Source organism: Dasypus novemcinctus, chromosome 15 (genome assembly GCF_030445035.2).
Source record: "Dasypus novemcinctus isolate mDasNov1 chromosome 15, mDasNov1.1.hap2, whole genome shotgun sequence".
Lineage (NCBI taxonomy): Eukaryota > Metazoa > Chordata > Mammalia > Cingulata > Dasypodidae > Dasypus > Dasypus novemcinctus.
The window spans coordinates 6,800,852-6,825,091 of record NC_080687.1 but is presented as its reverse complement, the minus strand read 5'-3'; the positions used below and the strand labels follow the sequence as shown (position 1 = coordinate 6,825,091).

The following is a 24,240-nucleotide window of genomic DNA, read 5'->3' as shown; positions in this document are numbered from 1 at the left end:
TTAAGAGCCTTCTCACTCACGGTTAAATCTGTTCCATTCCTTCCAATCTTCCCTTTGGCTTTTCTTAGTTCAGTTAAGCAGAATTGCCCTATGGTCTTCCTTTTAATCCCATTTCATGGTGGCTAATATCTCAGTTTCATTTCTTCAAACAACTTTACTTAGGATTTTTCCCTAGTTAAGGGTTAGAAACTTGAATCCTCCCAGTATGACTTAAGCATTTTAGCAGTCTTTAAAAAAAATTAACATTGATACACCTCTTGGTCCACTTAGGTTTGTTTAATTAATATAGCTAGGAGCTCCTCTATCAACCACTCTGTCCCCCAAATGGGGAGGGAGTGTTTTCTACTCTGTTGCATGTAAACTCCTGTGTTCTAACTTTCCTCCTCCTGAACTTGGCTCCTTTTTATTTTCTTGAAACATGGAACCTTCTACTTTGGTTTTGTTTTATCATGATTTTTTTCAGAGGTCTTATACAGTCTTTTTAAACATTTTAATTATTGATGTTTCCTTTTTAATCAAAATCTTATCTTTCAGAGTATCTCAAGGTACGATCACATGACCCTGAGGAAGCTATTAGACATGATGTCATTGTATCGATAGTTACAGCTGCTAAAAAGGATATTCTTCTGGTCAATGACCACTTACTTAATTTTGTGAGAGAGAGAACATTAGATAAACGGGTAAGTAAGCAGGAATAAACAATTAATAGTAGGTTTTCATTTTAAATATTTAAGTCTTAGTATTTCGTTTGAAACTATTGAGATTTACATGTAACTAGCACTTTCTTGGGGAGATATTTTACTGTTGAAAATAACATTTTTGACAAGGATTTACTTTTTAATTAATTAATTATTTCACAGTATAATAGTTCATTTTATTTGTTCAGGGGCTCATGTTGCAAGCATTACTCCAGGCATTTGCTTGGATTTTGTGGGCCCAAATTCACATATTTAGGAAGATAACAGCAAACTGCAATCCATGTACATGGATGATAACCAAGGGCTCAAGATTAATTGCATCGTAGTTTTAAAATTTTCTACAGCATAGAACTCAGATGTCACAGGTCATTTAGATCCTTCTGTATGTCCCAGAGGGTATCTGCCCTCTTTTTTTTTTTTTTTTAAGATTTATTTATTTCTCCCCATCCCCTCCTTGTTGTTTTGTGCTCACTGTCTGCTTTCTGTGTCCATTTGCTGTGTGTTCTTCTGCATCTGCTTGTCTTCTCTTGAGGCGGCACCAGGAACCGGTCCTGGGACCTTTCGGAGTGGGAGAGAGGCACTTAGTCACTTGTGCTATCTCAGCTCCTCTGGTCTGCTATGTCTCTTATTGTCTTTCCTGTGTGTTTCTTTTTGTTGTGTCATCTTGCTGTGCCTGTTCTCTGTGCGAGCATTCTGCATGGGTCAGCTCTCTGCTCGGGCCAGCTTGCCATCCAGGCCAGCTCGCCTTCACCAGGAGGCCCTGGAAATCAAACTCCTATATGGTAGACAGGAACCAAATCGCTAGAGCTGCATCTGCTTCCCCGCCCTCTTGGGCTGAGCAACTTCACATCCTTCAGCTTCTGGTTGATAACATTGGTTAATCGCTGAGCCTTCAGATTACACAGAAGGTTCAAAAAAACTTTGTTGTCAGTGCCATACATCCCTTCACCATTGTTGAAAGTGAAAAACCCAGACTCTTTGTTCTATTCCTCTGAACCAGATGGAGGCAATTCTCCCCCTCTTGCTGATGGACTCCTGCAAGTACTACCACAACCTTAGGATTAGCAGTAATCTTTATCTGCCACAATTTTAGGTGTCCTAAGAAGTAAGCTTCTATGCTGTAGGTCCGTCATTTCTCTCATGAGTTTATATTCCAGAACATCCACAAGGGCAAGTTCATCAGCCAGAAACTTTCCAAGAATGCCGATGGCATATGCTGTACCAACTTGTCCAACACCCACTACAGTGGTCTTATTGTTTGGGACTGTTGCCTCTTCTGCAGCCAGTGCAATCAGTTTTTCCTTTGAAGTGGCCATTTTGCACAGGAGGGAGAGCTCACATGACAGATCTACACTCTGGTGGTGAAGACGGTGTCAGCTGTGTCACAGTTTGCTCTGTTACTTTAAGTATGTGGGAAGCTGGCGCTCAACCACTGAGCTACATTGGCTTCCCTGAGTTGATTTTTTCATTTTTTCATTTTTTTTTTAATTTAAAATAAAATTTTTTAAGGATGGTTTTTATTTTATTTTTATGTATTTATTTAATCCTCCCCTTGTTGTTTATGCTCACTGTCTACTCTCTGTGTCCATTTGTTCTTCTGTGTCTGCTTGTCTTCTCTTTAGGCAGCATTGGACACCAATCCTGGGACCTCTGGTGTGGGAGAGGTGCTCAGTCGCTTGAGCCGCCTCATCTCCCTGGCTGCTGCGTCTCTCACTGTCTCTCCTTTGTGTCTCCCTTTGTTACATCATCTTGCTGTGCCAGCTCTCCACAGTGCAGGCCGCCAGCTCTCTGCAGCGTGGGTCAGCTTGCCTTCACCTGGGAATCAAACCTGGGGCCTCCCATGTAGTAGATGAGAGCCCAATAGCTTGAGCCACATCCATTTCCCTGTTTTATTTTTAGGAAGCACTGGAAATTGAACCCAGGACCTCATGTGGCAAGCAGGTGCTCAACCACTTGAGCTACATCTGCTCCCCTAGTTTTTTTTTTTTAATTTTTAAGATTATTTGTCTGTATCCTGAAAAATAAGATGACTCTTAATGGCAGAAGAGTCAGATGTTGATTGTACACCAATTAGGATGAGAAGTGACTTTTGTAAAGGTTTCTGACCCAGCACCTCTTGAGTTGTTGGCCTGATCTCTCTCTTTACTCTCAGGGCTGTTCTATGTGGGTCTGCGTTAGTAGTCAGTTGTATTAGAATTGCCTTAGAATAGGAAAAAAAAAGATGTTTTCAGCTTGTCAGAGCAAACCCAACAGAGCGGCATGTTGGGGACCTATCTTCTATGACCCAAAGCTCCCTTCTTGAGTGAGCACCTGCTGCCGCTAGCTGCATCCGTTAGCCAGTGAGCTTCCAGGAGCGGAGCTCGCCTGACCTTCGTGTTCTTGTGCCCAGAATGTGCAAGGCACGTCAAGGTCTCCGTGGATGTCTCCTCTTCCTCCACCTTCCTTCATGACATGGGTTTGGCTGACTTGGAATTAGGAGTAGTTATGGTGAAGGATGAGACTCTTTGACATATTTAGTGGTCAGTTGACTTGGAGAGTGGGAGGCCTATAGGTAGCTGTGAATAACTTTGATCAGGTAAATGTTTTAACACTTTGTACCATCTACATCTTTTAATTCTCTCCTCGATAGTGCTGGTTGTGGATAGGGGATGAAAAGGCAGGAAATGCATGGTTTTCCCTCCAAATCTATAGTGATCCGGAACAATTTAATTTAACTGGTAAATTTAGACTTATGTTTCTTGGACATCTTCCTGGGATGTTAAATATTCAAAAGGCATAAAGAAGGAAAAGGAGATTTATATTACGCATGGGATAACGGCTTTCTTTCTAAGTAGCCAAGTAATCATCTTAACTAGACTTGAAATTTGAGCTAAGTTTTTATATATTGTTAGAATCATGAATCCCCAAAATAGTTTTTGAATATTTTTGATCATCATGTCATATTTGTAATAGGGTTGCTTGGTGCATTCAATTAAAAATTGAGTACCATAAAAAAAATACTACGTGTTCCATATTAGAATATGCTATATTTTTAAATTCTTCTTAAAGCAGCACTTTGAGGAATTAGAGATAAAAACAGGAGTTAAAGAAAGGTTTTACAAACATTACTTTATGAGTAAGACTATTAGGAATCTTTTCTTTCAATATATGTTTGGTGGATGAATGAGGTAAGAATTATTATTAATACACTGTAATTAATTCAAACAAAAGCCAAGAGAGGAATACTCTGAGTGAGACCCTGCAAAGGAAAAATGAATAATCTATGAAGATTGGCAAAGTTCCTACTGATTATAGTGTTGTTTAGGTAAAATTAAAGAATAAATTCATTACAATGAATTATAAATTCATTATAAATAAATTATACATACACAATATGAATTTATTTGTATAAAAATAGCTGAATACATTTCCCTTATACCTTAACTCATAGGTTCTTTACAAGGGGTCCGTGAGCTTGAAGAGACATTCAAAAAAATATTGTTGTGGGGATGTGTTGGTGTGGGTGTGGTATATTTATTAAATAATATACAGTATAGTGTGGACTTAGTAAGGGGTCCATAGTTTTCACCTGACTGGCAAAGGGGTCTGTGGAACAAAACTTAAGAACCCTTGCCTTAACTTGATTCCTAGATATACAGAATAAACCACTGATATGTCTTTTAGTCAGTATTTGATAAAGCCAAAATCATATATAACTTTATATACACCTGAATTATTGTTATTATCATTGATATGGTATAGGTTGGCTCAATATAGACCATAGTTTGGAAAAAATTATAAGGGATAGACTGAAGTTTAGCCATTTAACTCTGTCTTTGCCTTTAAGAATTTGCTAGCATGCTTTTTCCTCCTCAATTCTAAGTGATAGTATGTAAAATGTGATTGATTTTTTTTTTTTGGTGGGAGTGTAGCTGATGGGTTTAAGATGGTAAAACATTAAAATTCTTTATACATGCGGTTGATGTATTAACATTTTAGTTGTGTTTTTTCACATATACTGTATTTGTAAATAATATATAGTATCTGAGACTTGAAGAATATTTATTGTGTAAAGGAGAGGAATATTAAACTAGAAAACTTGACTTTCCTGAATTTATATATAATGCTAGCATTTTTAAATTATAAGAAAATATTTTTATGTTTATTTTAAGTGGAGAGTACGCAAAGAAGCCATGATGGGACTTGCCCAAATTTATAAGAAATACTCTTTACAGTCAGCAGCTGGAAAAGATGCTGCAAAACAGATTTCATGGATCAAGGACAAATTGTTACATATATATTACCAAAATAGTATTGATGATCGGTAAGTTTAGTACACTTAAAGTATTTGATGATATTGAGTGGTATATTACTGTTGGTCTCTTGTTTGTGGGCAGACTATTTTCTTAATAACTTTATAAAGCACCCTCATCAGTTCTTTCTCATCAAAGCCATAAATTGAAGTCATAAAGTATAATGCATAATGGGTATAGTGTCCATATTCATTTTCATATCAGTTTTTGAAAAGTGATATCTGGCAGTAGGAATATGTATGGCTATAATTTTTATTTTGTTTCATCAAAAATTTTGCTGTAAGTGTCCTCATTTTTTTTTTAGCCTTTCTCATTATGGATCTTATTTATTTAGTAATTTATAGAGCTGTAAATTCTTATAGCCTGAATTAACTTGACCAGTCGTTAGTAGGATTCTGACGATCTTGCCTATAGTGAGTCAGAGGGAGAAAATTAAGAAACAATAGGTCATTCCAATTTCAGGAGCTCCAGAAACTGGAAACTATATTAGGCTAATATCTAAGAAAGTTTGTAGGTATTATTTTTATAAAATTGAAGTTTCTAGATTTTTTTGAGTGTGTGGCATCAGTGCACAGAGATTTGCATTACAATTTGATAGTTTTTTTTTTTTTTCAGTACTTTTGACCAGGTCTTTTTTCATGATGATCACTGTGAAAACTCAAAAGAATCTTAAAATTTCTCTGTAGTTTTTAATTTGCAGAAATATAGAATTTGGCACTTGGAAGGTCTGGTGTAGTTGTTTCGCCTCCCATTACACAGAGAAGGAATTTGCCCTTCCCAGTACAACTTCCCCAGGGCCTTGCACAGGTAGTTGCTGTCTTAACTGGGGTGGGGCTGTCAGTCCATTCCTTTAAATCCCTTCTTGGTCCGTCTTTGTATAGAAAGAAGGCTTTGATTTGGAAATATCATTTCTCTTCAAGAAAGCTGGATCTTATTTAATCTGTGTTCTGTATGCATTGTGGAACTTTACATACAAATTTAATACATGCATTTATAGTGACTTCTCTGTGTTCTCTTGTAGATTGCTTGTTGAACGCATCTTTGCTCAGTACATGGTTCCCCACAATTTGGAAACTACAGAACGGATGAAATGTTTATATTATTTGTATGCCACACTGGATTTAAATGCTGTGAAGTATGTTTCAAATGTCAGGCTCTTTATTCTTTTCATCTTTTGCAGGGTATTGAATTTTATGAAAAACAAACCACAAGTAACTGTTGTTTTAGTTGTAAGACATTGCTTAAAGGGTCAGATGACAAAAAGTACTTGGCTATTTTTTAAAATTTTATTTTATTAGATTAATTGTGAGTTTACAAAATGATCTACTTGGCTATTTTTTCAGAAAGTACTACCATCAGTATAAAATTAGCAATATTTTTTTAAGCAATTAAAAAAAATAGAGCAAGCTGATTGACATGGAATCTTTTAGAATTTGATTTTTTCCTCCCTAGCTTTCATATTGTGGGTACCTCAAGAGATTTTGCCTGTATACCTGTTGTTCTTGTTTTGTTTCCTTTAAGATATTGGAAAGGTCCGTATTGTGAAAATGCTACTCCTAAATGGTCTTTCTTAGTCTCATCTGGTACAGATTTGAATTGTGGCATAGGCCTGTATTAGGGTACTGCATAGCCTCAACATAATATTACTGTTTGACATATAGGTGGTGTGTTAGGCAGCCAAAGGGGTGCTGATGCAAAATACCAGAAATCTGTTGGCTTTTATAAAGGGTATTTATTTGGGTTAGAAGCTTACAGTCACAAGGCTCTAAAGAGTTCAACTCAGGGTACTATAAGAGGTACTTTCTCACCCAAAGTCATTGGCCACATGTTAGAGCAAGATGGAGAGCCATGTCTGCAAGGGTCCAGCCTGCCTCCTCCTTCTTCTTAAGGCTCCTTCCAATCTCAGCTGTAGGCTGATATAAGGCTTACCTATCTTGCCAGGGCTTGTTTCTCTCCAGACTCAGCTGCAGCTGTAGGCTGTTAGGCTCATCTTTCTTCCCATGGCCTCTGCTATATCTACAGAGCCTTTTCTATTCCTTTGTTTTCTCCTGTGTGTTCACTTCCTGGGGTTCCAGCTCAAAACTCCAACTAACTTAATCTGCCTTGTAGTTTTCTCTGTTGAGTCCCTGCCCACCAACGGGGTGGGACCTCAACATCCTACTCACATGGCCCAATCAAAACCTTAATCATAATCTAATCAAGTAAGAGTGAAACCTCTGAATCCAGTACAATCTGTTGTACCTAGAGGAACAAACCAATTTACAAACATAATCCAATATCTAATTTTGGAATTCATAAGTAATACCAAACTGCTACAGGTGGCCACAAATATATTTTAAAGGTCATGTTTCCTTCAAAAAATACTATTTTGTGTCTGAGTAGGGAATTGGCATTTTAGACATGGAAGTGACATTGCTGCTTTAATTGAATCACATTTAGGTTTGGCATTTGAGGCATAGAGATTAATTTGCTCTAGGTTTTAGGAAATGCAGACTGTTAATATTCCAGCAAACATTTTTTTTACAGCTGTTGGGATTTAAATGTAGTTTGATTGGAAGTAGAAACATTGAGGAAAGGATTGGAGAGGGGAATAGTGTGCATTTCTTGAGGCCTGCTGTTTTCCATGAATTGAAATAAACATCGTCTCTAGATGCGTCTGTGCTACAATGGCAGAGTTGAGTAGTTATAGCAGAGGCCATGTAGCCCACTAAGCTTGGACTGTGTGCTCTCTGGCCCTTTACAGAGAAGTTGGCCAGCCTCTGTCATAAGTGGCATTTTTCTTGTTTTACACATTATGAACTGAATCCCACAGAAGTTAACTTGCCCAGAGTTGCATAAGAAGTAAGAGAGCCAGGATTTGAACCCAGTTCTACCTGGTTTCAAAGCTCATTCTTTTCTCACTGTATGTATAGTAAAATGCATTACTAGCATATTTAATTAATGAAAAAACAATTTCATTTTGTGTTTACATCTTTGGAATTGGAATGCATTCTGAAATTGTTGGTTTGCCATAGTTTCATTGACAGCTTTTTTTCTCATGGTACATGAAGTAATGGTGCTGTGTATATAGATCGGGGTGTGTGTGTGTATGTGTGTGTGTGCACATGCACATGTGTGTTTATATACCGTTTCCAGCAAACTACTTGAAATCATAGTCAGTCTGCACCTCTATCTCAGCTCAACTAGCATTCAAGAGTAAACAGAGTAAAGACACCTTTAAGCAAAAAGAGTTTACAACTCTTAGATCCTTGTTGAAAAAATTGCTAAAAAGAATAATTGCTTTTAATAAAAAAGGAAATTGAATCCAGAAGGATGGAATAGGATGCAAGAAACAACACAAATTCTAAACATTCATGGGCTGTAAAAAAGGGTGTGGATTAGAAACTAGGTAGCAACGGGGATATTTAGCACCACTGCAAAGGTCTCTGAGATCTCTGACTTTCCCCGGGACCCTGCTTCCATGCTGGGTGCAGCAGGACCCTCCAAGACCTTGTTCTGCTGCTGATTGTTCTAATTACTTGGTGCAATGCCTGTTTATTTTTTATTTATTTATTTATTTTTAAAAAAATTTTATTTATTTCTCTCCCCTTCCACCCCCCAGTTGTCTGCTCTGTGTGTCCATTTGCTATGTGTTCTTCTGTGACCGCTTCTGTCCTTATCAGCAGCACCAGGAATCTGTGTTTCTTTTTGTTGCATCAGCTTGTTGTGTCAGCTCTCCATGTGTGCAGCGCCAGTCTTGGGCAGGCTGCACTTTCTTTTTTTTTTTTTTTTTTTAAAGATTTATTTATTTATTTAATTTCCCCCCCTCCCCTGATTGTCTGTTCTTGGTGTCTATTTGCTGCGTCTTGTTTCTTTGTCCGCTTCTGTTGTCGTCAGCGGCACGGGAAGTGTGGGCGGCGCCATTCCTGGGCAGGCTGCTCTCTCTTTTCACGCTGGGCGGCTTTCCTCATGGGCGCACTCCTTGAGCGTGGGGCTTTCCCACGTGGGGGACACCCTTGCGTGGCAAGGCACTCCTTGCACGCATCAGCACTGCGCATGGGCCAGCTCCACACGGGTCAAGGAGGCCCGGGGCTTGAACCGCGGACCTCCCATATGGTAGACGGACGCCCTAACCACTGGGCCAAAGTCCGTTTCCCATCAGGCTGCACTTTCTTTTGTGCTGGGTGGCTCTCCTTATGGGGCACCCTCCTTACACGTGGGAGTCCCCTACATGGGAGACACCCCTGCATGGCACTGCGTGTGGGTCAGCTCCACATGGGTCAAGGAGGCCCGGGGTTTGAACCGTGGACCTCCCATGTGGTAGGAGAATGCCCTATCCGTTGGACCAAGTCCGCTTCCCTGCAATGCCTTTTTAAAACATTTTTGAAAATCACCTCTGGGTGGAACCTATCAGAATGGCAACATGTAAGATAGCATATAAATTATGAGCATGAACATATCATTGAAGAGTGGGAACAGAGGTGTCAATTAGAGTGTACATGCCAAGTATGCAAGTTAAAGATTATACTCACCCTTAAAAAAAAATAGGGTGGGGATATATAAATTCCAAACCATTAGAAAAAGAACTAGTGAGAATCTTTAATCCAGAAAAGACCTAAAAGAAAAAGAAATAGAAACAAAAATATAAATAGTAGTGATAAAACCAAATATCATGGGGGAGGGGATGTGGCTCACGTGGTTAAGTACCTGCTTCCCACATGGGAGGTCCCGGGTTTGATTCCTGGTACCTCCTAAAAACAAACAAGAAGCAAAGAAATGGAAAAACCAACTCAGGGGAGCTGATGTGGCTCAGTGAATGAACAGTGGCTTCCCACACACGAGGTCCCAGATTTAATCTCTGGCCCCAGTACTCCAAAATGACAACAACAAAAAATCCAAAAAAAACCCCACCACCACCCCAAATACCAGATATATTAGCCAGCCAAAGGATGCTGATGCAAAATACCAGAAATTGTTGGTTTTTATAAAGGGTATTTACTTGGGGTAGGAGATTACAGTTACCAGGCCATGAAGCATAAGTTACTTCCCCTCACCAAAGTCTTTTGCCACATGGTGGAGCAAGATGGCTGCTTAAGTCTGCCAGGGTTGGCTTCCAGGGTTCCTCTCTTCCTGGGGCTGGCTTCTTTCTGGGCTCAGGGGTTCCTCTCTTCATGGGCTTGCTTCTCTTTCTTCACAACCAAGCTTCTCTGTGTGTTTACTTCCCAGGGCCCCAGCTCAAGACTCCAGCATTAAAACTCAAACATCAAAACTCCAACAACAACAAAAACTCCAACTCTCTTCTACCATGTAATTTTCTCTATGAGTCCCTGCCCACCAAGGGGGCAGGGATACAATGTCCTAGTGACGTGGCCCGATCAAAGCCTTAATCATTATTTATTCAAGTAAATCTTCAAATCCAGTATAATATAATATGCCCAGAGGAAAAGACCAGTTTACAAACATAATCCAATATTTCTTTTTGGAATTCATCAATAATATCAAACTGTTCCACCAGATATCACTCAACACATAAATGACAAATATAATTGAATTAAAAAATAGAACGAAGTGCTCATCTCAAAAGATAACTGAAAACTAATGCCAAGAAAAAGGTGAAAAAAATTAGATAGATGATCAGTGCTCAAAAGAAAAGGCTTTGATTCTACAAAATTGGTTGGTGAAAGAATCCATGTTTATCTTTTTTAAGTTAAAATATTTAAGGTATATACCAGTCATTTTAAAAAAAACTTTAGTTTGAAAATACTTTCTAACTTATAGGACATTTGGAAAAATAATTAAACATACCCCCCACTGAGATACCCAGATCCATCAACTTTTAAAATTTAGCCAATTTGTCCTATTATTCCATCTATCCATCTGTCCCTCTGTCTATTTTCTAACACTTGAGAGTATGTTGTGTACACTATGGTCTTTTGAACACTTAATACTTCCATGCATATTCACCATGTAACCACTTTATGCATAGTTATCAAGTTCAAGAAATTTAACATTGATAAAAAGCTATGATCTATATTCCAGTATTGTCATATGACCTAATAATGTCCTTTGAGGCATTTTCTTCTCCATTATTAGATCCAGGTTAGAATCATGTATTTATTGCATTTTGTCTCTATAGATCATTTAACAATAATTTTTAACTATTTGGAATTAACTCATTATAATTCTAGTACTTAACAAAATTTCACTACTTACGCGTTAACTTTATATGTATCTGTGGTCATTTTCTTCAGAGACATTTACATTTTTATTATGTAATATTTAATACAAAGATATTACATATACAGAGGCTATGAAGCATAAGAAAATAACAGCTATGAATCCACCCAATTCTTCAACTTGCTTGTACTAGTTTATATTCCTGTCAGTGGTGTATGAGTTTCCACATCTTCCTAAATACTATGAGACATCTTAATTTTTGCAGAAAATAATAAAAAATATTTGGTTTTACAAAATTTCCTTTATAAACTTAAAAATATTTGTGGTTCTCATATTCTGTAAATCAGTATTTTAATAAAATTAACTGCTCTCTTTTCTCTATGATTTACAGATGTTTTTAAGAACCTGTATAATTCTTATGTTTAAATTTCTGCAAGAGACCAGTACAATTTTAAAAGGCCATTGAGATTTTTGTCATATAAAAAGAACATTCATTCATGCAAAAATAATTCCAGACAGTTTAACATTTAAATGTAATAAAATTTATGCTTTAGTGAAAAGCACCCCCATTCCCTTGTGGCTAACTCTTCTTCTGCTCATGTGTTAGATTCCTTCTCATCCTCCTACTACTGGACCATACTCCATCAGTTACTTTCTTTCTCAAGTTTGTAACTCTCTCCAGTTAATTCCTGCTGTGTAGCCTATGCCCATGCTCCTGTTGGTGGCAGGTCTTCCCCATTTTTGTGCAAAACAAAACAGCTTCCTGCCCTGTCTTCAAGTGGTATGATCTGTTGTAGTTGAGTCCTCTCTTTCCCTCCACACTTCCTCAGTCACTTAGTCATGTAAGTTTCACCTCATCTCTGTAATTTTTTGTAATTTGAGCTAGTTTTATTTATTTTTTAAAGATTTATTTATTTCCCCCCCGCCCTGCTGTTTTTGCTGTTTGTGTCCATTTGCTGTGTGATCTTCTGTAGCTATTTCTCCTTTTTGTCTTCTCTCATTTTTTCTCCTCTTGGATTTGCCAGGATTTGATCCTGGGAACCTCTGATGTGGAGAGAGGTTTCCTGTCAGCTGTGCCACCTCAGTTCCTAGTCTCTGCTGTGCTTCATCTTTGTCTCTCTCTTATTTTTTTATTTTTATTTAAAAGATTTATTTTTATTTCTCCCCCGATCCCCCTGTTGTCTGCTCTTTGTGTATTCCTCTGTGTCTGCTTGTATTCTCATCAGGCAGCTCCAGGAACTGATACTGGGACCTTCCTGAGTAGAAGAGAGCGATTGCTCTCTTGCGCTACCTCAGCTCCTCTGTTCTGCTGCATTCTTATTTTCTCTCCTCTGTGTCTCTTGTTGTGTCATCTTGTCATCTTGCTGTGTCATCTTGCTGCACCAGCTCTTGGCGTCGGCCAGCACTTCTGCACAGGGCAGCTTTTCCCACGTGAGGTGGCATTCCCACGCAGGGAGGCTCTCCTGTGTGGGATTACATTCCCGCATGAGCTGGCATTCCACATGGGCCAGCTTGCTGTGTGGGCTACATTGCCCTCACCAGGAAGCCCTGGACACTGAACCATGGAGCCCAGTTGGTTGAGCCACATCTTTTTCTCTCCTCTCTCTTACTGTGTCATCATCTTGCTGCATGACTCACTTGCAGGGGCACTGGCTCACCCCGCCAGCTCTCGGCTGGCTGTGTGGGCACTGACTTGATGCGCAGGTACTTGGCTCACCACGTGGGCACTTGCATGGGCACTTGGCTCACCACATGGGCACTGGCTTGCCACGCAGGCATGCTTTCTCTTCTTTTCCACCAGGAGGCTCCAGAGATCGAACCCGGGTCCTCCTATACAGTAGGCAGAAGGCTTATCACTTGAACCACATCGCTTTCCTCTCTTTAGAAGTCCAATGCACTATCTGTTGCACGACAGAGCCCGCTTTCTCTTTAAATTATATGGTTGGAATGTCTGGAAGAATTTTCATCCTGCTTCGTTATTTAAATTTATCTGTTTATTTGTTTCAGAGCATTAAATGAAATGTGGAAATGTCAAAATCTACTCCGGCATCAAGTTAAAGATTTGCTTGACTTAATTAAGCAACCCAAAGTAAGTTAAATTTTAAAGAAAATTTTTACTTTGATATTAAGTTTTGTGAAACACATGTCTATTATTTATTTACTATTTCCTGCTGTTTAGTTTCTTTTTACATAGGAAAAACTTAGATGTTTACTATATCTACAAAAGGTGACAATCAACAGGAAGAAAATGTTCTTCTTGTACTCAAAATTAAAGTTTTTTTTAATAACTTTAAAATGAAAAAAAAAACCAAACAGTAACACAGCATTATTGAAAGCAGAGAAATTACAGGGAAGAAAGTTAAACTTTATCTTGCCACATAACAAAATGCTACCATCTTTATAGTCTTGTGGATTTAGAAAGTTTGAATAATCATATAATTATAGCTTATTTTTTGTTTGTTTTAACTTAAAATTAATATTACACTGCTCGTAATTTTTATTTATTGGTGCTAGTCATCATTTGGCCATTTAGAAAGAGACTAGGTTTGTTTTGTTTTTTCCATTGAGAATGCCTTCTGTGGATTTTTAAAAGGTATAGTTGATGAGAAAGCAGAATGCTTGGTCATTTTATTTTATTTTATTTTATTTATTTATTTTTTTTTAGAGTTTATGATTTTATTTTTTATTTTTTATTTTTTTTAATTTTTTTATTTTTTATTGACTTTGTAATAATATTACATTAAAAAAATATATATGTGAGGTCCCATTCAACCCCACCCCCCCACCCCCCCCTCTCCCCCCCCCAACAACACTCGTTCCCATCATCATGACATATCCATTGGATTTGGTAAGTACATCTTTGGGCACCTCTGCACCTCATATACATTGGTTCACATCATGGCCCATACTCTCCTCTATTCCATCAAGTAGGCCCTGTGAGGATTTACAATGTCCGGTGATTACCTCTGAAGCACCATCCAGGGCAGCTCCATGTCCCGAAGACGCCTCCACCTCTCATCTCTTCCTGCCTTTCCCCATACCCTTTGTCCATTATGTCCCCTTTTCCCAATCCAATGCCACCTCTTCTATGTGGACACTGGATTGGTTGTGTCCATTGCACCTTTATGTCAAGAGGAGGCTCAGATTCCACCTGGATGCTGGATGCAATCCTCCCATTTTCAGTTGTAATCACTCTAGGCTCCATGGTGTGGTGGTTGTCCTTCTTCACCTCCATCTTAGCTGAGTGTGGTAAGTCCAATAAATCAGATTGTAGGTGCTGGAGTCTGTTGAGGCTCAGGATCTGGCTATCACATTGTCAGTCCAGAGATTCAAATCCCCTAAATATATCTTAAACCCCAACATTAACTGCACCTCCAGCACATTAGCATGGAAGTCTTATGAAGGGAGATCCCATCTGAGTCCAGATTCATCACACATAAACACCATTTCCAAAGAGGGGCCATCTGCCCTGGTAGTTAACCCCATCGGCCATGACCATAACTCCCATGGGTCTCTTTAGCCCTCAAAGGAACCAATATCTGGGGGTTGTATCTGCTTTATCTGTCTCTCTGACTCTGCTCAGTTGTGCATGAGGGCAAACCTTCTGCCAGCCTCCAGACTCTTTTTTAGAAACTCGTAGCCATATAAACTCATTTCTCCTTTCCATTTCCCCCTTACTTTAGGTCAAACAGCATTTTAAAGTCATGGTATTTTATGTAGACATGGATATTCTGCTGATCCGCATTGAACCTTCCGTATAAGGTCATTTTCCAGTTGCATCATCAGTTGGTAGTTGATAGTGGTCCCTCGTTGCCAGGGAGGCTCATCCCCGGGTGTCATGTCCCACGCTGGGGGGAAGGCATTGCATTTACATGCTGAGTTTGGCTTCGAGACTGGCCACATTTGAGTAACATGAAGGCTGACAGAAGGAAATTCCCAGGCACAAAGTTGCTCTAGGCCTTGTTCTTATTTTGGGTTTATCAGCTCACAAGCATAGTCATTAGTATCAGGGGCTCACTGTTGAACCCTCACTCCCTCCCGGTCCCCACCACTGTACCTGGGAGACTGTCGCTGCTCCCCTAGGGACCACGACAGAGCACCACTGGCCAGGAACCCAGTACCCCCCCCTACTGTGGTTTTTAATTGTGGCCACTATGAGTATATCCAAACATTACCATGCACCCTGGACATATGATCTGTACAGCTCCCTGTCAGTCATATATCACCTGTCATTGGTATCCCATACCAGTATCCCTCCATTGCCATTGTTGAAACACTCTGTGATCCAGAACTCTGCTTGGTCATTTTAAATCGCATTTCAGGGAAACCCTGTAGCATCCTCCTTCTCATCTTTTTCAGTCCATAGTGTTCCCCACCCTGCTCTGATACAGGCACCCCACGTCCTGGATGGAGGTCGACAGAGGAGTATGTTTACCTAAGGAGAGAAGACTTAGACTTTCCCTAGGCAGCACTGGCTGCTTGCCCTACAAATCAGTACAATGCCGGCCATTCGCCTGATTTATAGTGACCCTCTTGCTGTTTTTTTAAAGCATCTGAATGACAAGTACAAAATATCCCATCCTACTTTTTTGCTTACTTAAGCTTACAACTGAGTAGTACTGTCCTTTTATGAGGAGACAATAACCTCTTTGCTTATGGTTTATTGAACACAGCTACACTTTTTTTCTATGATTATTGAGTATGTTGAACCTGCTAGGATAAATTTTCCTTATAATAAATGATACTAAAATAATTTTAGTGATTCTGCTATTTTCTTTCTCTGCCAAGGGAGGAGATCGGAAAGTCCCACTTCAGTTAGGATTAGGAACCTTTATCTGCATGAGTTTCAATCAGTAAGCTCTGGATAAGTTGCCTCTCTGCCACCCCGAAGCCATGTTTTAATTTACTTCTTCTGGTTCAAAAAAAAAAAAGTGTTAATCAAAAATGAGATGTTCTTATATGTATGTGTATAATATTATTTCTGATTTTAGACACTTTTGTATGTAGTCATCATAACAGCCAGGAGTTATATTAATTGTATAAGTGCTTTGTTGATCAAACATAATGTGTTCAATGTAATCAAATATAAGTTTGTTTTTGACTTTCACTGTCCTTTCAGTATTTAATGAGTGCTGCTGCTTATTGCCTTGATAAAAACTTGGGAGGAACTTATGAGTTTCCTGCTCAGTTTTAAGTGAAACCACAAAATGGAGTATTAATTAAATTAGAACGTTCATTTCCATTCTACTCTGTGGAGTTTTTCCTTTGGTTGGCTTAAAATAATTGCCAAGTTATCCCCAGTAAATGGAATTCTTGTTCATGTATGATGGGATTGAAAACAGTGGAGGAAGATAGTACTCAAAATTGACATTCTAGTTGGAGGAGAATTAATTTGATTTATTTGATTCTCTGATTATATAACGTTCACTTTATACCAAGAATTGTAGTAGACATTGTAGAGTTGAAGTGAGAAAAAAATACAAAGTTTGGTTTAACTTTTGTGTTTTATATTTCCTTCTGTTTCACCAGGGAGACTCTTAGATACTTAAAAATTAGTGTATACTTTTTTATCTTCTTCATTATTTGGCTGATTAAAATAATTTTCATTCTTAGCTCAGAAGCATAGCCTTTCTGCTTCATTTTATTAAATTGATTTGCTCAGTGTCACTCAAAGGCGACTTTGTAATTTCTAGTGCTTTCCTCTTTTTGGTGCTACTTCTTAGACTCTTTCATGTTGGTCAGCTTCTGGGGAGCTCAACACCACCCTCTTTCTCCAAAAACAAAAAAACAGAAATTATATGTTTCTGACAGAGCTCAAGTACTTTAAATTCCAGATTCTTATACTCCTATGCTCTACCTCTCCCTTCCTTGCAGCAAGCTTCTCCTGCAGAGGTACATCACATTCATTCGTTCATTCCTCATTCGTTTCCCTCCACGCCCGTGCTTCCCGAGTTCAGCATTTCACACAGAGTGGCTTGATGTCATCTTTTTGTCTTTCTCCAGTGTCCTCCCTCTAAGCTTCATGATTACGCCTCATAATGCTCAGGATTTAAGAAGACAGAAGCATCTCAAGTCAACCAGATTGCACATTTAGCGACAGCTTTGTGTTTGAGATACAGCTAAAAAACTTGAAAACCAACATTTCCTGGATGTTTTGTTCTGTTTTTTAACTTAGTTGCCCTGTTTTTTCAGTGCTGAAGAAAAACAAAATATCTGCCTGCCCCAAAACGTTAGTGCAGGAATCTGTTTTTTTTCCCTTTGGTGCTAAAAAAATAAGTGATGACAGTGAAACAGGTGTTCTCCACCTCCTGTTCCATTCACCCGGAGTTTAAAAACTACTAAATAAGTTGGGGACAGTAGTGGTAAGGGGACAGACTCTGGAGCATTAATAGGCTATGCTTATCTACTTTTCTGAAAAGTGTAATCTTAGATTCTTGTCTGGGAATTTTAAAATTTTGATTTTTTTTTTTTTTTTTTTTGTGATTTACAGACAGATGCCAGTGTCAAGGCCATATTTTCAAAAGTGATGGTTATTACAAGTAAGTTATTTTGAATATTCCATGGATATTTAATTAAAGGGATTTATTCTGATCAGTGTTTCCTGTAGTTCCAGTTTAAGCTATGATAATATAGGAAACGATTAAGGTGTTTTTTATTGAATTTCAACAGACAACTGATCCTCAGCTTCCCTTGTTTTCCAGTTTCCATTCATATTGCATACTTTACAGAATTTTTAATATTCTTCAGTGTTTCCTATAACGAAGAGCCTGAGAAAGGAGTTATTACGTAGATTCTGAGAATAATTTAAATCATGACCTAAGCTTACTTTTAAAACAGAATCTGTACTTTAGTGTCACCTCTTCTGTTGTCAGCCTATTTGAAGCTTATTTTACATTGAGCCAACATTTAGAGTGGAAGATATGCCTCAAAACTACAGAAGAGCTTCTTCAAAAAATATTAATACCCTTTTTTTCTTCACGCAATTTCAAATAGTGTTTACTTACATTTAATAGTACATACAAAAGGGTCGTGTGCCAAATTTCCTTTATTTGGTGCAGGAGTAGGGAAAGTAGCTGCTTCCAGGTTATTTTCTTCCCTTCTTGGAGGTTACCATGATGGCTTTTGGATGGGAATACTTGGGGGAATACTGCTTCTGAATTTCCTCTTGGAAGTAACGGAGAGACCTTATGAGTTGTTACCAAAATTCCAAGATGTGTGCAGAAGTTCAGCTAAGATACGAAACAGAAGCAGTAACCTAACATGTTGGGTTTTGAATCAAGTAATAGTAGTTGTAGCATGATGGGGTTTTGAGGCAAAAATATATCTTTTAGTCCTAGGAAGTAAAACTTGTTTTCAGTCCCCTAGAATAACTTAAAACTAGTGTTTTTGTGCTATTGCATTTTTATGTCTATCTACGCAGTAGTTTGGCTCTGGATATTATCCCTGCAGAAGACCATCTCCTATTCTCTTCCTCTTATTTCCCCCCATCCATTTTCTTCCAGCAAGTTTAGTGTTTTGCATATTCTGTTGTGAGAGATGCTCCTGTCCTGTAGGTATTAGTGTTGGTGGGAGAAAAAAGGACTCCAGGGTCCTGTAAGATTATATAGTGCTTAAAGCGTTTCTTCCTTCTCTCCCTCCCTCCTCTCTCTCTCTCTCCTTTTTGTATCTTAACCTGTAGGTCTTATTATAGTTTTTAATGATGCCTGTCTGTTTTGGAATTTCAAAGAGGGCCTGTAAAATGTAACGTTTTCCAAAATTACTTGAAAATAGTACCCTTTTTTGAAGTCTATAAAGGTGTAGCAAACTGCTAGTGATCCTTGGAACAGTTTGGAAAGTGCTGCACTAGCAGTTTTCTACCTTATTCTCATGCTTACTTGTATGTGAGCATTTAGTTTTTCCTTTATAAGTGATTATGCTCGCCTGGCCAATGTAGTCCTCTTTCTTTACAATAGGCTTTTTATATTTTAGAAACATGAAAAGGTCATACAGTCATGTATTTAGAAGGATTAATTGATTCTTGCTGCATTCATCGATCAATTGCTATAGCCATACTACAAAACAGAATTCCAGAGTTGTGTAGTGAACGTAGAGTGCATTTACTGTATTCATATTTTAAGAGTTAATTTATACTATTTTTATAGTCCCAAGTTCTGTATTACTATTTCTGTTATTTAGAGGTATCCTAGTCTGGTTCTCTATGGAAGTTAAGTAGCCAAAACAAAGATACTAGGATCAAAATTTTATTTTTTATTAGCTGTCATGATTTTTTTTTTGATACATAGACATAAATAGGAAAGTAGCATAAAAATCACATTTAATTCTAATGAGGCTCATCCTTTCTTGCATAGTAAGGTCTGGAACAGGTTGCTCGCTTTGAGTCAGTATTAGGTGTTTGAATAGCATGAATATATATATATGAATTATCTCTGGGTTGATTTAACAATAAATAACACAACTCAGGATAAGAGTTTTTTCAAGGTGAAACTTATTCATTGATCTTTTGAAATAAATTATGTAAGAGAACAATGTATATAACAAGCTCAAGGAGTCAGTAATGAAATTGGTATTGTTCAGGTTGATGTGTGGTAATCTTAAATTTCATAGGGAGTTATTTAGAAACAGCTAATTCAGTCTTTTCAACATTGACGTCCTTCAAATGGTCTCATTTTAGGTTTTTAGAAAGCAGATTTTTACATGTAAACATTGACGATGGAGGATGTTTCACAACTTATTGTTTCATTAAACTAAACTGAATTTGTAGGTTAGGATTATTAATCAGAGGAGTAGAAGAATGAGAATGTTTATTTTTTATTATTTTGAGAAATTTTAGAAATTGTATTATAATTGAATTTTAATTTATTTTAAGGAAATTTGCCAGATCCTGGTAAGGCTCAGGATTTCATGAAGAAGTTCACGCAGGTTTTAGAAGATGATGAGAAAATAAGAAAACAGTTAGAAGTACTTGTTAGTCCAACATGCTCTTGCAAGCAGGCTGAAGGTTGTGTGGTAAGGACAGAAATTAAGAGCTAATGTTTTTTAAAAAATCCTTTTTTTAAATCAATAATTTATATTCATTATGAAAAATTTAGAAACTATCATGAAAATAATATTACAGATAAACTGTGTTCCCACTGTTGATATATGGAGTGTGTGTTTCCAAAATGAGATTATATTGTACCTTTACTTTTGTATATTTTACTTCATTTTCCTTAGTCTTTTACAGTATTACATTTAATAGCTATATAGCATACCATTGAATATGTATACCATAATTTACGGAATACTTGACTTGAGTTAGACAAGTAGGTATTTTTCTAGTTTTTTGTTAATGTAAAGAACGCTGTAATATTGTTATAGCTAAATATGTGTATATAGTATTGATTATTTCTTTTGGATAAATTCATCGAGGTACAGTTACATGTATTAAAAGTCCCGGTTTTAGGCCTTTAAAGTATTACCAAATTGCTCTCTGGAATTCCAAGTAGTTTTAAACTCCTCACCAGTGATGAGAGTAGTGACTATTTACTCATACATAACAATATTGGCCAGCATCATATATGCTGGAAACAAGCAAAAATCAACTAAATAAATCAAAACATAGTTATTTTGGTAAGATTTATATTGCTTGTTTAGCAGTTATCTGACAGTTTTTTTCTCCCAGGATTTATTAGCCATTCATATTTCTTTGATGAATTGTGTGTTTATAATCTTTGCCTATTTTTATAAAATGGGATTTGTCTTTATCTTTTTTTTTTTAGATAATTATTTATTTATTTCTCTCCCCCTCCCCCCACCAGTTGTCTGTTCTCTGTGTCTATTTGCTGTGTGTTCTTCTTTGTCCGCTTCTGTTGTCAGCAGCATGGGAATCTGTGTTTCTTTTTGTTTCATCATCTTGTCGTGTCAGCTCTCCGTGTGTGCGGAGCCATTCCTGGGCAGGCTGCACTTTCTTTTGCGCTGGGCAGCTCTCCTTACTGGGCACACTCCTTGCGTGTGGGGCTCCCCTACACAGGGACACCCTTGTGTGTCAGGGCACTCCTTGCGCACATCAGCACTGCGCGTGGGCCAGCCGCACACGGGTCAAGGAGGTTGGAGTTTGAACTGCAGACCTCCCACGTGGTAGACGGCGCCCTAACCACTGGGCCAAGTCCACTGCCCTGTCTTTATCTTATTCATTTGTTAGAGTTTGTCATGTGACATTGTCAATTAAGGTGCATATAACTTTGTCAGCTGTAGTTTGTCCTGTGATTTTTTTGAAATACCATAGTTTTTTTTTTTATCTGTCTTCTCTGGAGTTTTGTCTTTGGTGCCATGCCTAGAAATTCTTTTTTTTTTGTAAATCGATGAAAATACTTAGTAATAGCAATGCTTCTTAAACTGTTGCCCATGGATCTGTGCTGCTCTTTTTTTTTTTAAGATTTATTTTTTATTTATTTCTCTCTCTCCTTCCCCCCCTGCCGTTGTCTGCTGTCTGTGACCATTTGCTGTATGTTCTCTGTGACGGCCTCTATCCTTATCAGCGGCACCGGGAATCTGTGTTTCTTTTCGTTGTGTCATCTTGTTGTATCAGCTTTCCGTGTGCGGCGCCATTCCTGGGCAGGCTGCACTTTCTCTCGCGCTGGGCGGCTCTCCTTATGGGGTGCACTCCTTGCACGTGGGGCTCCCCTATGTGGGGGACACCCCTGCGTGGCACGGCACACTTTGTGCGCATCAGCACTGCGCATGGGCCAGCTCCACATGGGTCAAGGAGGTCTGGGGTTTGAACCATGTACCTTCCATGTGGTAGGCAGATGCCCTATCTATTAGGCCAAGTCCGCTTCCTTGTGCTGCTTTTTTTAAAAAAAAAAGATGATTTGGGGCCCAAGATTGACTTATTCAAAATCTTTGTGGTGAAGTTCCAGGAATCTGTAGTTCAACAAGCTCCCCTTAAAATTTTGTTTGTTCAAGCCTGTGCATTTACTGTTCCTTGGTTTTATTGTTTTTCATTTGTTTTTATAGTTTTGAAGCATTTTTTGGTATAAAGTATGACATAAGGATGTATGTTTTTATTCCAAATGTCTAATGTTTTTCAATATAATTTATCAAATCTAACTTTTTTTTTGTTTACTTGAAATGTTCTCTTACTCATATGCTAAATTCATAGGCTAATCTTTTTTTATGGGTCCCAATTCCTATTGGTTTGTTTATTCCAGCACCAGAATTACATATTTTAATTATTTTAGGTTCTTAAAATTTAATGAGTTGCTTAAATGTACTTTTGTAATATTTTAAAAATCTACCTTACAGCGTGAAATAACTAAGAAGTTGGGTAATCCTAAGCAGCCTACAAATCCTTTCCTAGAAATGATCAAGTTTCTCCTGGAGAGAATAGCACCTGTGCACATTGATACTGAATCTATCAGGTATTTATATAAAACCATTAAATTTTCACTAATGTTCATTCGTTCATGCATTTAACCAATCATTATTGAATACCTGCAATATACAGGTCACCAAACTAGCTACTGAACATACTCAGTCTGTGTCTATTTATTTCTCCTGTGATCTGTGTGAATTATATAAGTGTTCTTTCAGTTGTGCCAGAAATTGAACCCTAGGCGTTCTCTCTTACCAATATACCAGCATGTACAGGCTAAGCAATACCAACAAATTATACTTACTCAGGAAAAGAAAACTGTGAATCTGTTGCAAAGTGACATGGTATGTTATCACACATATATTGGAACTGGAAGTGTTATTTTTTTATTTTTAAATTTAAAAAATTCATTTTTTTAATTCCCCACCCCCAACCCCTACCCCACCGAGATGGCTCCCTTGCCTCTGCTCGTTGTCTGCCTGCTATGTCTTCTTTAGGAAGCACCTGGAACCAAACCCGGGGACCTCCCATGTGGGAGACAAGTACCCAACCACTTGAGCCATATTCACTCCCTGCTCATTGTGGCGTCTGCTAGTTGTGGCGTCTGCTCAGTGCGTCTGTTCATCTTCTCATTGTTACGCCATCTGCTCGTTGTCTTTAGGATGCACTGGGAACCAAACCTGGGTTTGGGAGGCAGGCCCCCAACTGCTTGAGCCACATCCCCTCTCAGAAGTGTTATTTTTAAAACAACCCTCAATTAAAGTTTCAGCTTTGATACTACCTGACTTTGGCCTCTAGGAAAATTATTTCTCTTTGTCTGCACTCTCTTTTGTGAAATGTGAGATGATTTTTTAAAAAAAATTTATCCTAAATTGTTTTCAACTTGTTGAAAAAAATTATGTACTTATAAAATATAGAGCGCAAAATATAATTAAGCAGTGATATGTAAACTACTATGCTTTGGTTGAGGGGTGTTGTGTTTTAGAATCTAAAGGAATAGTATTAATGTTTTTCATCCTGTACCTAGTAATGCTCCTGTTAGAGCATAAGGTGTAGCTTTTGATTCTGGAGATCCTACTTTGGATACTAGTTTGTTACTTTGGATTCCTCTGCCTCGAATTTCATTTGAAGAAGAGACACTGGTTATAAAAAAACCAAAATTACCCTCAAAATCTGCAACCCCCCCAAAAAAGGGGGTTTATTAAGAGGAAGAATCAGAATCAGTCTGAAATTAATTCAATAAATAATCCCATGTCTTCACTATTCAAGACATTGGTCTATATAGATATTGGCAAAGCATACTCGGTGATTCCCAGCTAACTTCTGTTGAGTAGTGGAAAGTTTTTATTCCTTAGATTAGTACCATTAGAGTTTAGAGGACTGAAAGATGATTTCTCTATGGGGTGGTATTTGAGTTAGGAGAGAAGAATGGGTTAAATTTTGCTTCTACAGTGATGGGAGAGAGAGTATTCTAAACACTGAGATGACTATAAGGCAAGGTAATTGGATAGGAAAGAGCAAAATGTATATAGAAAAAGATTGCCTTCTATCGAATTAATGTATAGGGGAAGTAGCAAGTGTTATGAAATAGTCCTAAGAATGTAGAAATGTGGAAAAATGGTATTTTAAAAACTCATGTTTGCTAATTCTTTCATAGTGGCTTGTGGAAATACTTCCTTGTATATATTGATCTTATATTCAGCTACCTTTCTAAGTTAGCATATTTGTTAATTTTCAGATT

The 24,240-nt window shown here is 37.9% G+C and overlaps 1 protein-coding gene across 4 annotated transcripts in view; it reads left to right on the top strand.

Moving 5' to 3' along the window:
- Window positions 1-24,240, top strand: part of PDS5B (PDS5 cohesin associated factor B) — a 206,249-nt gene that overhangs the window by 87,491 nt on the left and 94,518 nt on the right. For all 4 annotated transcript variants that reach the window (XM_058276971.1, XM_058276969.1, XM_058276970.1 and 1 more), the window contains exons 11-17: window positions 535-680; window positions 4,850-5,001; window positions 6,012-6,125; window positions 13,154-13,235; window positions 17,637-17,685; window positions 20,013-20,152; window positions 22,430-22,545. In XM_058276971.1, the coding sequence (XP_058132954.1) occupies window positions 535-680; window positions 4,850-5,001; window positions 6,012-6,125; window positions 13,154-13,235; window positions 17,637-17,685; window positions 20,013-20,152; window positions 22,430-22,545 (799 nt within the window). The remainder of the gene's footprint in view (window positions 1-534; window positions 681-4,849; window positions 5,002-6,011; window positions 6,126-13,153; window positions 13,236-17,636; window positions 17,686-20,012; window positions 20,153-22,429; window positions 22,546-24,240) is intronic.